This window comes from Trachemys scripta, chromosome 12, assembly GCF_013100865.1.
Source record: "Trachemys scripta elegans isolate TJP31775 chromosome 12, CAS_Tse_1.0, whole genome shotgun sequence".
NCBI lineage: Eukaryota > Metazoa > Chordata > Testudines > Emydidae > Trachemys > Trachemys scripta.
The window spans coordinates 5,554,069-5,568,409 of record NC_048309.1 but is presented as its reverse complement, the minus strand read 5'-3'; the positions used below and the strand labels follow the sequence as shown (position 1 = coordinate 5,568,409).

Below are 14,341 nucleotides of genomic sequence, written 5' to 3'. Positions count from 1 at the left end.
TTTTGGAGGGGAGTGGAGAAAGTTTTGGGCAGTCAGGGTACAGGTAGGGGGTAGGGTCCTGGGGGGCAGTTGGGGGGGGTCTTAGGAGGGGGCAGTTAGGGGACAAGGAACAGGGAGTCTTAGGTAGGGGGTGGGGTTCTGGAGGGCAGTTAGGAGCAGGGGTCCCAGGAGGGGGCAGTCAGGGGACAAGGAGCGGGGGGTAGGGGGCTGGGAGTTCTGGGGGGGAGCTGTCAGGGGGCAGGAGTGGGGAGAGGGATCGGAGCAGTCAGGGGACAGGGAGCAGAGGGGTTTAGATGGGTTGGGAGTTCTGGGGGGGCTGTCAGGGGGCAGGAGTGTGGAGAGGGATCGGAGCAGTCAGGGGACAGGGAGCAGAGGGGTTTAGATGGGTTGGGAGTTCTGGGGGGGGCTGTCAGGGGGTGGGGAGTGGTTGGATGGGGCGTGGGAGTCCCAGGGGTCTGTCTGGGGGTGGGGGTGTGGATAAGGGTTGGGGAAGTCAGGGGACAAGAGGCAAGGAGGCTTAGATAGGGAGTGGAGTCCCAGGGGTCAGTTAGGGGCAGGGGTCCCAGGAGGGGGCAGTCAGGGGACAAGGAACGGGGGGAGGGTTGGAGGTTCTGGGGGGGCGGGAAGTGGGAGGGGCAGGGGCGGGGCTAGGGCGGGGCTCCTCCCGTCCTCTTTTTTGCTTGTTGAAATATGGTAACCCTACTCCACCAGGCCCCTGTGCTTGCTTCCAGGTACCTAACCCCCACTGAGGCACAAGCAAAGAGCAGTGACTGCTCTCCAGGAGGACAAGGCATAGCTCCATCTCCCATTTCCAGTGCCCCCGCCAGGGGCAGGTGCATTCAAGCCTTCTATTATATATATATAAAAATAAAACACATTTTTACTTGACCTAGTTTGAGGGCCAAGGTTGGCTGGTGAGAATGGGATCCGCTCCTGGTGGTCAGTGTCCAGGCAGGGATGGGTTAAAAAAAAAAAAAAACCAAAAACTACAGAACGTGGCAGCTAGAGCCTATGCAGGTGCAAAGCTGCTAACTGGAGACCATTCCCAGGCTGGAGTTTAATTTGTCAGAGAGAGAGGACTGACCAGCTGAAATCAAGACCAGCCGAGCTGCATTTCTCTGTGCTGCACCCTTTGTGGCCTGGGCCTATAGGGCCAGAAGGGGCTGGTAGACCTGACCTCCTGGCTGCAGGGGCTTGTGGCTCTGGTAGACAGAGGATACAATCACCACACTAAGGAAAAGGCAGAGAGGACCGCTACCGTTGATTAAAATGGCTCAGCCTCTCCAGGAAACTGCACTGTTCCCAAGCCCCCTCTGCTCCGGCAAGTGACTGGGCCTGGAGAAGCCTCTGCTTCTGTGCGGCAGGAAAGGTCGAAACCACAGTGGTTGGCAGCCAGCCCTGCACCTGCCTCCTCCTCCAGCCGGTACCGGCAAGAGAGAACGGGCATCAGTTTCCAGATTGAGTTTCATGCCTTTGTCCAAACTACTGGCTGGGATGGAGAGAGCAATAGCCCAGCAGCCTCGAGTCGCAGGACTCGGTGTGATCACGGGCCCTTCCCAGGAGCCACTCACTCCCACCCGGAAATTCAGGGAAGGAGCCCCAGATTCTTTAGCAGCTCATTCTGCAGAACTGCTCGGCAGGTATTTCTAAAGGAGAGGACCCTGGGGTGGGCTGGGGAGTGTGGAGACACTGCCTGACCCGGCGCCTCTTTCATTACAAATTAAACACTGCCTTCAGGGCGGTATCAGGAACCGATCTTTAAAGGGACATGTTGCTCATCAGCTGGGCCCAAAAGAGCCTGAGACCGGATTGCCAGCCACAGGAGTAAACGGCCTCTGCTTGAGACACCGTCCCTGAATCAGGCTTCTAAGCGACAGAAAGCTGCAAGGGGAAGGGAAAAGCCAAGTTTGCATGCCCACTGAAATCCATTTCTCTACGAACTTCAGTGAGCTGTAGCTCTGCCCCCGTTGTGTAGAACCAACATAGGCCTAGGAATTGATGTTCCGTGGACTGCATTATATTTAACCCTTAAACTGATGGGCACATGCTAAATCAAGCAATCCACTGGCCCGTTCCAGAAGCGTTGGTCTGACAGCATGAGCAGTTAAACAAGGTCTGAATGGAAGCGGGGTACCAAGATGGCTGGGAGCGTAGCACAGAATTGTCTGCCGGCCAGCGTATGTTACTTTCGATCTCCTCACTGCTTCCAAAGTAGGAACCGGGGACTGGTCCAAAATGACGGTCTCACGAAGATCTCCTGCAGCAAATGCAGCCGGGCTGTGTCCTATTTTATTTGGATGAGTCCATTACATGGCATGGAGGAGAATGAAGCTGGCGCGGAGCTGCACACTCGGAGCATGTGACTGCCTTGTGCTTTAATGGAACCCAGCCAGAAAATGGGGGTGAAAAAAAAAAAAATCAAGCCTTTACTGTGAGGGGGGAAAACCCAGATGCTGCTTCTCACTAGACCCCTCCTAGGAGAAGTGGCGGTAGGGGGGCGCTAGTCTGATCTTTTGGGTAAGACATAAGACTGAAGTCCCGGTCATTTGCAGAGCCTGATCCTGCAAATTGTTGTGGTCACTGGCTGCAATCCAACAAAGTCAGCAAGCAAGGCCTTATTCATACGCATAAAATTAAGCATGGGCTTAAGTGCTTTGCTGGATTGGGACCAGAGCACTCAGCACCTTGCAACAGCTCGTCACTCAGCCGGATTGAGCCAATGCTAAGGGTCTTGTGGTGCGTTCATGAGCGTAAGAGTGTTAAAATTCTACCCACCCAAGCTCCCGCTGCCATTTCAATTGACGGGGGCATTCTAATGTGCTGTTCAAACAGCTGCCGGCCACCCATCCCCGAGACCGCTGCCTCTGTCTGGCACGGGAAAGCTATTTCTGCACATAAGCTTGGCACAACCAAGGGGTAGCGTTTAGAAGATGCTATTTGGATGAATGGGGCCAGCCCACTCCAGTAAGTTTAAAAAAGAAAAAAAAAAAAAAAAAAAAAAGTCCTGCGTGCCACAGCCTCACTCTGCACCTCCACCGCCCGACCTATTAATAGGAGGGTTGCTCAGTATCATCTTCCCAACCCAGCAACTGGTGACCTTTGGAAGCCTGTCTAACTTGAGTCTAGTCAAGAACCCCTGGTACTTTCCTTGTAGTGACCAAGATGGACGTTACCCCAGCTTCACGGGGAGAGGAAGAGACTCTCTAAAGTCCAAGGGGACAAATATTCTCTTCTAAGTTAAGCCTGGTCCTCTTCTGACCAGTTTGTCCTATGGGGGCTCAATGATGTTTGAATAACGTTTCATCGTTATAGGTGTAATTACAGCACATCCCTCCTTTAACCGAGGTACTTAGGATAATGTACCCGAGTACCTCACAGTCTTTATTTTCACAACAGCCCTGTTTGGAAGGACAGTGCTATTATCCACCTTCCTATAGATGGGGAACAGATGCACCAGAGAGGCTAAATGACATGGCCAAGGTAACCCGGGGAGTCTGTGCCAGACCAGGGAATTGAACCTAGATCTTACAGGTGCCAGGTCACCAGCCCAACCACCGGACCCTTCTTCCCCTTGGGTTGTGGTTAGTATTTTCCCCCACCAAAAAAAACTTCACTATACGAGTGTCACTAGCCTAGAAGACAGGCTGTCTGGCAAAGGTGTGCTGACAACTGCAGGAGGCCCCTACAAAGCCCTATTGTCACACCCGCCGGGGAACAGCTGCTGCAAGATTAAGAGCTTAGATGTTTCTCTTTATCATGGGGAATGGCAGCTTCTCTTCTCCTCCCATCTCGGCTGAGCAGAGGAGGGGGTGAAGTTAATTTTCCTGTTTTGATTTTGCCATGCAAAAAAACAAACAAACAAAAAAAAACCACCTGTGGCCCCCAAGACATGCCATGGGGTACATCTGGGGAAGCCAAGAAGCGGTCCTGCCATGTGGCAGTGTACAGAACAGGCTCACCACTAGGTCATATGCCTTATAGGGGAAGGAGCTGCTTCTGGTACAATAAACCGTCCCTGAAATAGCTCATTTCAGTCTAGGTACCACATCAGAAAGGTATGGACAAAGCAGGTCGGAGGAGATCAGTGCGATGAAGGACTGATTTAGGAAGGAAGAGTGAATGAGCTACATATGCACAGCTTGGGGAAGTGAGGGCTAAGGTGGGAATAGGAGAACAATGTAGCAATATGTCCAGGATGTACCTGCTACGGAAGGAGAGGGATTCTCTAGCATAGTACATGGCACATAACTAGGAGGAATGGGAACAAATTTAGACAGAAAGGGACATTTAGAATTAGTGTCAGGAAATTCTTCCTCAGTTGGTCTCTGAATGGTTTCCAAAGGGGAGTAGCGAAGCTCCACTGTTTGGGTCATTTAAAACTAGAGTAGAGTAGACATAACCCTAGCTAATGTCCTGTAACGAACAATCCTGGATGATCTGATGGACCATCACTTTCACGACTATCTTCTTGGAGAATCTTGGGTTGCCTGAGTAATGAGACTTATCCAGTGAGACACACACACACCAATGTGTGTCTGCTGTATTGACACAGAGACTTCTGGGAGAATTTCCCAATGCCTGATAGGTAGAAACTAGACTGAATAAAGGGAACCATTCCAAGGGCATGACCTAGTTTGTGTTATTTCAGTGAACAAACAGTGCAGGAAAACGTGTTATGCTCCCCCTGGGTTTGACAGCCGCTTTGGATAGATCTGGTTGCTAGGAACCAAAGGCCTTCAAATTAAATCCCTAAGGAGAAGTCACTCAGATCAGCTCCTGCAGCTGTTTATTCTTATCTGCCGTGGTATCAGTCCAACACAGGACGATAATCAGGGCCCTGAACCCTAGGCCCATTTCATTTGGTCAGCTTGATTAAAGCTGTGGGACAAAGATCTATTTTTGCAACACAGGTCGTTTTGCATCACAGGGGTGCATGCAATTTGCATTCATTTTGTACAGCACAAAGGTCAACCTCAGCCTGGACTTGAGCAGCTTTGAAGAGGCAAGTCTAGCACCGCACCCACGCACACTTACATTGGGAGATGGCTCCAGCATGTTGTCCCCATGCCACCCGGAGATGGGCACGAAGGGGACTGTGGCAGGGTTGTAGCCGATCTTCTTGATATAGGCGCTGACCTCCTTGACGATCTCATCGTAACGCTTCTCGCTGTATGGCGGCTCTGTGGAATCCATCTTGTTGATGCCCACAATGAGCTGCTTGACACCCAGCGTATAGGCCAGAAGGGCATGTTCACGGGTCTGCCCATTCTTGGAGATGCCAGCTTCAAATTCACCTACGCCAGCAGCAACAATCAGCACGGCACAGTCAGCCTGGGAGCAAGAAAGACATGAAGCAAATTAAGTGTTGCTGCCAACCCAAAGGAGATCTGTCCTCCGCTGCTCTGTCCTTGGTTCCTCTTGAGTGAGAAGGTTCATAATAACCTCTCCATGCAGGTTCCCTCTCTGACCTGACTGCTCCCACTAGCCTACATGATAAGTAACAGCATCCTCATCTTGAAAGCAAGCCTCCCCTTTCCCATCCTGCCAAGCCAGCTCTGCCCTATTAGGAAATTATTTGCTATTGTACTAGGGAGAGAGGATGATCTTGCAGTGAAGGCCATAGCCTGGTACTTGGGACTTCTAGGTTATGGTCCTGCTTTTGCCACAGGTGATCTTCAGCAAGTAATTTATTCTTTTGTTCCTCAGTTCCCTATGTGTAAAATGGGGCTAATAATACTTTCCTACCTCACAAAGGTGTTGTAAGGGCAAGTTCATTAATGCATGTGCAGTGCTCACCTGCTAGTGACTGGGGGCCACCTAGGAACCTAAACGGTTTCTCAGACCCTATTGATCCTTTCAATCTCTCGTTGCTTGTGGGTAGCTGCCCAATGTATACCGGAATAAGGTGAGCCTGCTCCTATCCAACACTTCTCTCTGCCACGGATTTTAATAGGCCCAAAATGAGTATTCCCGAGTCTCTCGAGACAAGCATTGTCTGAGCAGGTGCTACTGAAACTCCAACCCATATAACTCGTGTGCCAATTGTGCTACGCCAGACTGCCAGTTGAGCTTGGTCTTGTGACATGGGCTGGGGACCAGGACAAGACCATCCAACTCGAGTTCACAGCAGGGGCCTGATCTAATGCCCATTGAAGCCAATAGAAATCTTCCATCTTACCTCAATGGACTTTGGATCAAACCTCATGTGCACAAACCCAGCATACCATTATCTATCCCCGCTACCAGGCAGGAGTTCTCTCATGACCACGTTCCCTCCTCCGCTACAGATAGGGACTACAATGGAAGCTGCCTGCAAGCATGAGAAGGCAGTACATGGTTTCAAAAATATGCATTGGCACCCCCATCCATCCTGCACCCCAGGGTGTCACCCAGCTGCCCTGTCCCCTTCCCGGGTGCCGCCCACCAGCACGGCACATTTTCACTTTTAATTCCTGCAATCCTTCTGCTCCTCCTCTCATTGTTCTCACCTGTGAGGTCCCTGTGATCATGTTCTTGATGAAGTCTCTGTGGCCCGGGGCATCAATGATGGTGATGTAGTACTTGGTGGTCTCAAACTTCCACAGGGAGATGTCAATGGTGATCCCACGCTCACGCTCAGCCTTCAGCTTGTCCAGCACCCAGGCGTATTTAAAGGAGCCTTTCCCCATCTAGCAAGTGATTAAAAGAAAAGAGGAGAGCACCTGATGAGAAGAAACCTGAGCCCAGAAACAGATATGATAGTAAAGAATTATGGTGCAATATTGGAAAAATCCCTGACCCAGTATTGCTGGCTATTAGGTGAAACTGTGCAACATTGCTGGCTAACAGAAAACGCTGTTTCTCAATCCAGAAGTCCAGGTGTCGGTGTAGTCAGCCAATAGTTGAAATGAACACCACCATAGTATAATGCCTGATAGATTAAATCAATGAGATGATGATAGGATATTGCTCTTTTACGCAGCAGCCAACAATGTGATGTTGCTAAACGGTGGCTGAATTCATGGGCAAACCTATGCTATGATATTGCTGACTAATGGATGAAATCGTGGCCAGAGGTATCCAATGCATAAAACCATGCTGTGTGGGGCTAATCAAAGTAAATACCATCATGGTGTGACAGGCCTTGCTCATAGGTAAAGTCATGCTGTGATTTTGTAGCTAATGAGTAAAATCATGTTTTCTTTGTTATATTGCTTGTCAATTTAGCATTATGCCCACATATTAGCTCACTACCTGTGTCTCCCCCTTATGTCTCAATCTACATATATTCATATAGTTGGGGAAGCCACTAAATTAGGTTTTGCCATGTGTTGGCTCCATCTTCCTCCCTCTGGCCTTTTCTGATACCAAATCTTGATCAGAGCCTTCTGAAATCACACCAGTAGGGGGAGCTGCTCTTTCCCCTCCTGGATTGGAGTTGTGTGCATCCCTCCCCAAGTGTGAACCTTCTACCAATGAAAATAAAGTCTCAGATAGAGGGGTGGGGTGGGGCGGGGAGAACTATCCTGCAATAGGCTCTCTGACTGAGATGCACTGTAGTTACTTGGCTGTTGCCTGGCAGTGCTTACAGAAATAAAAGGTGTTAATGCTCATGGATATTCCGGTCTTTAAAAACACCTGAAATAGTCTACACCAAAAAAATAGACCTTATCTAGAGAATTAGGTCATTTGCCATGGCATGCTTCACCACTTCCTATGTAGTTCTCAAGAGCATAGCAAATGCCATAGCAGATTCATCTAGTCCAATAGCCTGTCTACAGTAGAAATCAGTACTAGATGCTTCAAAGAAAGGTGCAACAAACTTCATATGGGGCAATTATGGATGATCCACCCACAGTGGAAGTTTCTTCCTAACCACAGGCTGTTAGTTGTTGCTTGTGTCCTGAAATAAGAGTTAATATTGCTGCATAAAAGTTTATCCTCTCTAACTTAACTGTGGATGTTCTGCTACTGTGTTGTTAGTTCCATTGCCATCAGAGTCAATGGAAAGTCTCCCATTAACTTCAGTGGACACTGGATCAAGCCCTTAGACAGCTGCCATGTTCCATCCCAGAGACAGAGATGTGATTCCCTTGGGCACGATTTGTGGAGTACAAATTATTAATGGAGTGCAGACTGCTTACACAGATTTATCTTGGGAATGACTTTGCATCTGGCTACAGAGGGTGATGGGCATAGTCCTAAAATAGTTGAAAAACCTACTCCTTGCTACATGGAAATAAACTGCCACACCGAGCAAACAGAAAGCCTACCTCTTCTGAATAGGTAGGAATGAGTTTCCATGCATTTCTAAAGGTGCATCTTCACATGTCCTTAGCTATAGGTTGGTGGCACTGGAAAAAGCTATACAAAGAAAGGAAGGTCCCAAGCAATCCCTGTGTCCTTACAGCTAATTTACAAGGAATTCAGATTATAATCGGGATCTGAGCAAGTGCTAACAGTTCAACTCCTTTCAAACTTGCATACTTATTTGTCTAGAGCATTATTACAAATGGAAAAGGACAGGGGTTATTCTTACTGCAAATAATTACAGTTCAAAATAGTGTGGCTATATCAGAGAAAAGTACCAGAGAAACTGCTTTAGCTAGTGGAATTTATTAACAACAATACATAGATCTCATAGCATTTTTCATACAAAGTACTTCGCAAGAGACAGTATCAACAATCCCATTTCATAGATGAACAAACTGAGGCATAGTGTGAGGAAGGTCACAGGTAGAGCTGAGAAGAGACCCCAGGTCTCCGGGCTCACAAACCACTGCTCTGCTTGCTTAACCATGCTGCCTGTCAAACTGTATCCTCCCAGAAGAGCAGACTGGGATTTGAATCTAGTCTGAACGTATTTGGGACGGTTCTTACCCTCATCTCTATAGACTATACCTTCAACATACAACTGTGCCTTCTTATTTGATACCTCACAACGTTCCTCCTCACTCAGAAAAACAGATGATTGAGAATTATCAAAGAGAGAGGGTTATTTGCTTACCCACCCCCAAAAGGGGGGGGATGGTCCTTCCAGATAAGTGCTGAATCACACTAAAACTTACAATGTCATGCATAGCTTGACGACAAATGTGAGCCTTTATTTAACAAACAGATCCCCTCCCACCCCCGCACTCCCCGCCATCCCCCAGGTCCCTTTCACTGGGTATATTCAGTTACCCAGAACTGGTGTAGAAAAAAACCTGTATTATCTAGCTTTACACAATAACTCTACTGTTAAATACCAGAAACTGCCTGATATTTCTCAATTAAGCTAAGCATCAAGGACAGTTATGTTCTAAGATCAAAAATAATGAATACAGACACCGTCCAAGCTACTGCAACCTCTGTGCTCTAGTGAAATAATTCTCTCCTTAAAAAAAAAAAACCAAAACAAAGGAGAAAAGATAAAATAGTACCGAAAAGGGGGAGGAGAGAAGCAGTGGTGGTTGTCATTTTGTTTTGTTTTTTTATTCATGCAGGCCTCCATTTCCTCCTAATGCAACTTAGTGAAAGAAAAACCCCTCCACAGCCCTGCATCAGAAAATGGAGTCTGGAAGCTCAGTCAATAGGCTATTAATAGCAGCTTCTAGCCCCTGCATATTCTGGCAAGTCAGTGGAAGTGTCCGTTCAATTCAAGTGGCTGCAGTCACATCTAGAACAACCTAATTATACTGCGTCTCACTCATCGGTACAGGACAAAAATATCTACGAGAACAGCACAGTCCATTTTAAAACAGAGTTTAGACACAGGATGCAGCTCTTGCTGAGAGAGCTGCAAAGGGAACGGATGACAAGGTAGAGAAAAAGGTGGTTTATCCTGGATGTTATTCCGTAAATGCAAAGGGTTAAGAGACAATCAGCAAAATGTCTATTCAAGACTGGCAGCTCTAAAAATGCGGCCATTTTTGTATATTACACATATTGAAGCGTATATGCATCAGACAGATTTATGATGGCCACAGACCTTTCGAAAAATGCATCAAGGCTCCTAATGGTTCATTTCACTAGAATTTACCAATGCTACGTTCTGAGCTCATTTAATTTAAAAATGTCATTCTACAAAGGTATTTCTTCCCTTTTACTCTATGCATCTTCTCTTGTTATATGCTTTGGCTTTGTATGTTCTACGGTGAAAGCCAGATAAATGCATTTATTATTATGCTGCTATTATTATCGTCTTTATAAAAGAGAAATCATAAAATTAAATGAAGTACACATATTTCAGACCAGATTTTCTACTTTGACAGCTACTGTCAAAACTACACACAAGATCCCAAACCCAAGAACGTAAATCGGTTTTACCAGACTGGATCAGACCATCTACCCAGTATCTAGACTCCAACAATAGCCAAGACCAGCTGATTCAGAGTACAATGCAAGAAATCCTAGAGCAGGCAATAATGGAATAATCTCTTCCTAGGGAAAACTTCCTTCTAGCTCCCAATATTTAGATGTTGGCTTATGCCCTAAAGTAGAAGCATTTATCTCCCTTCCAGAATATTTATTCTTTTAAAGTTATAATATGTTATCCCTGTAAATCTCCCATATATCTTTCAAATCATGCTCAACTCTTACCCGCATTGATATAATGTGGCAATGAGTTCCACAGCCAACTGGAAGAGCCAGAGAAAAGGGTGCAAAATGTCCTCTTTTACCAAGGCCAGAAGAGTTGGAAAGGCCCAGAGGCAAAGGGATATTGAGAGAATAGGAACAAAGGAGGGCAGAGGAGTAGAGGGAAGGTTGAAATGGGGCACAGGAAGAAGGGAGGAAATGTAGGGAACAATCCTGCACTGGCAGGGGATGGATTGGATGATCTACAGGACTTGTCCATCACTCATTTGCTGAGGAGGGGACAAAGGAGAAGGCACAGGAAGGGTCAGAGGCCTCACCTCAGCAGCTTCCTTCTCAAATTTCTCAATGGTCCTTTTGTCAATGCCCCCGCATTTGTAGATGAGGTGCCCAGTGGTGGTGGATTTCCCAGAGTCCACATGTCCAATGACGACAATGTTGATATGCGTCTTCTCCTTCCCCATCCTCTTGGGTTATGTTGGAAAGGGCCGACGCTAAGCAAAGGAGCGGAAGAACAGCTGCGTTTTTTGGTGGAGGCTGGGGAGAGACAAACAAGAACATCAAAAGAGTCTGACAGCAACAGCAACAAGACCCAGGGCAACCAGACCTTCCCAGCAGCTTCACCCAGGCTGAGTCTGACGGCCACAATGACAACACTGGTTAGCTATTTAGACATATTTTTACCTTCTGTCTCCTGAATTAAGGCACATTCTCCCCAGATACCAGCAAGCTAGATGTAGGCCAGACATAGTCAGGTTTGTCTGTCCACCTCCCTTTTTTGTAGCAGTGATGGAGCCTGCCTGCCTCTGGCGTTGCTGTAGCTGATGCTAACTCCACTCATTTTCTATTTCTGTATGCTGTGTAAACCCTTCCAAGCCCCATGCAGGTCACCATCTTTTCAGCCTTTGCAAGCAAGCCAAAGATAGGTGATGAGACTGCTCGTTCAAAGTGACACGTCATAGGGGCCCCAAACATATGATCCTAGTTAGCCCTTGAAACCCTGCCAGACCGACAGCCTCATTTACAGGGGGTTGTTACTGATTTATTCCTGGTGCTTCTGTGTTAAAAATGCCAGTGATTTCTAGGCACTGCCTCCATTTCACGCACTGCTCTGCTCTCCGAGGAGCTCTCAGGCATCCATTCTTGTCTAGGCTTGTCTCAATAGAGGTCCTATAAGATACTCAATTCCTTTCTGGTTCCCCATGGACTGAAATCTCCCAAGGAGCTCATGGTTAGGATGACAATATGGTGCCCACAAAAGGGAACAGCCAAAAATAACCCATGCTCAGCCCTCTCCCCAGAAGGTGAAATGGGAGCTTCCAGAAAACTCAGCAATGCCAACCGAGCATGCAGTAGTGACTTTTCTTCCACACATCAAGATAAAATTGAAGAAGAGATATCGAAAGACGGTATAAAAGCAATACATCCAGCTATCTGCCTCAGCCTCTCACAGGACCCTGTAGCGCTGCACCTGCTATAGTAACCGTGCAGAATAGGAGCCTAATAAAAACGAATTTCTTTTATCCACCCTTAAAGTTAAAAGAGGTCAGGGAAAGTTTGCTGGTATAATACAGATTCCATCATGCACCCAGTGATATCCCCTGGGACTGGAGCAAACCCCTCCACCATTTTTACCCTTCATGGACCTGGCTTGTATCATTAAATCAGTTATGCTAATGCACATTATAAGCCAACAAAAATGAATGCAGCTCTTTCAAGTGGGTGCATCCCACATCCTCCAGCTGCAATACATCCAAGATAAGCAACCTCCAATGGTTTTAGCAACCTCTGGACCGTATTTTTTTCAGGGTTAAAGATGCTAAGTGCCTTTATTTACAAGTCGGTAGGAGGGTCAGGCATCTTGGGCTGGAAAATCTAGTTGTGTGCAAGCTCTGCGAACGGTCAAAACCCCACATACAGCACCTGATGGAGTCTGGTGACACAGCCTCCCCTTCTCTGCCCCTCCCTCTGGGTTATTTTTAAACCCGGACTGCCCCAGACAGGGCTAGTTCAAAGCAGTTATGGACTATGATCCCCTTTCTTAAGCCTTTCCTAGCACCCGGCATGCTGAATTCTACCCCACATTTTCAAATCATCCAGCCACCTTTTCCGAGCGATCTGCAAATCCCCAATGTAGGCACGTCTCCCCCCCCCCTTTCCTGGGGGGTGTCAGCACAAGGTCAAACCCAGCCGCTGTCCCCCTCCCGGCCTGATTTCCTTCTCTCTCCCCCCCTTCACCCCAGCCCAGCGTGGGAGCCGTTCCCAAGCCCCCAGCGTGGCGAGCTCGGAGGAGACGCGTTCGCCAGCCGCCGCAATGACACTGCCCTGACCTCGCCGCGAGCAGACAGGACCGGCTCCGGGCCAGCCTTCGCCCCGCTTTTTGGAGCCCCTTTTATTCTGCATCGCCGGCGACCCCGGCTCGCCCTTCATCGCTGCCCGGGCATCACTCGCTGCAGCGCCTCCTCCCACCCCCGGCTGCAGCCCCCCGCTTTGCAGGCGGCCCCGGCCGCGAACCCCCGACCCTGCAGCCCCGGTTCGAGCCGGCCCCGGGCCCCCGTTCCCACCGCAAGCGGCGGCGGCGGCGGCTGGGCGCTCTTACCGGTGGCGGCGCCGGGCTCAGACAGGAGAGGCTGCCAGCTTCGGCTCCGGCGGCTTTATCTCCCTGGGAGGGGGTCCCCCTATTGCCGGTGCCGGCGCAATGCAGTGACCCCCTGCGCTACAGCAATGCGGTACCGCGCGGGGCGGAGCCGGCGGAGGGGGAGGGCGCCTGGGAGCAGCGAGAGGCGGGGGGCAGGGAGGGGATGGGGGTCAGAGGATGGGAGAGGAAGAGGAAAATAGAGGGTGGGGTGGGGAGGGGGGGGTATGAGAGAGGGGTGGGGAAGATTAGGGGGAATGAGGGGGTGTGGGGACGAGGGGGAGCTGGGGGGGATGGGGAGGAGGAGGAGGGGAGATGGGGGAAGCAGGAATGGGGGGGAGGACGGGGAGATAGGGAGGGGGGATTGGGGAGNAGATAGGGGAACCAGGAATGGGGGGGAGGACGGGGAGATAGGGAGGGGGGATTGGGGAGATGGATGGAGGGGGAATGGAGGCAGGAGGGGGGAGATAGAGGGAAGGGAATAAGGAGGGGGAGAGGGAAGCCGGAATGAGGAGATGGGGAGGGGAGATAGTGAGAAGGCAGGGGAAGGGAATGAGGAAGTGGGGAGAGCAGGGGGAATGAGGAGATGGGGGACAGGAATGACAAGCTGGGGGGAAGGGAATGAGGAGCTGGGGAGGGGGAGATAGGGGGAAGGGAATGAGGAGCTGGGGGAGTGGGGAATGAGATGGGGAGGGGGAGATGGGGGAAGGGAATGAGGAGATGGGGAGGGGGAGATGGGGGAAGGGAATGAGGAGGGGGGGATAGAGTGTGGATGGCAGGAGAATGGGGTCAGAGGAAGGGCTGGGGAACCAAGAAGTGTCTTGCAATAGGGCAGCAGAAGGAGGTGGGCAGGAATTGAGGCTCGAGGTCCTATCCAGCCCCAGGCTGGGCAGAGTCAGGCCTAGCGGGGATATCTGCACCGTGTGGCATCGTCAGCACTAGGCAGCTGGCTGAGGTCAGCCGTGACTGGCCGCTGCTACCATCCGAAGGCTGCGGGGTGTCCCGTGTGAGACGAGCTGGTGGGCTCAGAACATTGTAGGGGACAAGCATCCACATTGCTGAAACCAGCCATAACATGCTGCTGAGGGCTGAGTGGGCCCTGGAGAGAGAACTTCTCACCAGCCACCCAGCCAGGATTGAGGCACACGGCTG

General features: G+C 49.7%; 1 protein-coding gene across 2 annotated transcripts in view; it reads right to left on the bottom strand.

Annotated features, from left to right (window-relative positions):
- The window catches only part of EEF1A2 (eukaryotic translation elongation factor 1 alpha 2), a 25,748-nt gene extending 12,445 nt beyond the window's left edge, over positions 1 to 13,303 (bottom strand). Inside the window, exons 1-4 of one of the 2 annotated variants that reach the window (XM_034787480.1) lie at positions 13,154 to 13,303; positions 10,875 to 11,091; positions 6,489 to 6,668; positions 5,035 to 5,331 (exon numbers count right to left, since the gene is read on the bottom strand). In XM_034787480.1, the coding sequence (XP_034643371.1) occupies positions 5,035 to 5,331; positions 6,489 to 6,668; positions 10,875 to 11,018 (621 nt within the window). In that variant the 5' untranslated portion in view covers positions 11,019 to 11,091; positions 13,154 to 13,303. Of the gene's footprint in view, positions 1 to 5,034; positions 5,332 to 6,488; positions 6,669 to 10,874; positions 11,092 to 11,238; positions 11,263 to 13,153 lie in introns of those variants that run through there. The other variant, XM_034787481.1, reaches the window with a different exon arrangement.
- Positions 13,304 to 14,341: the final 1,038 nt, after the last annotated feature.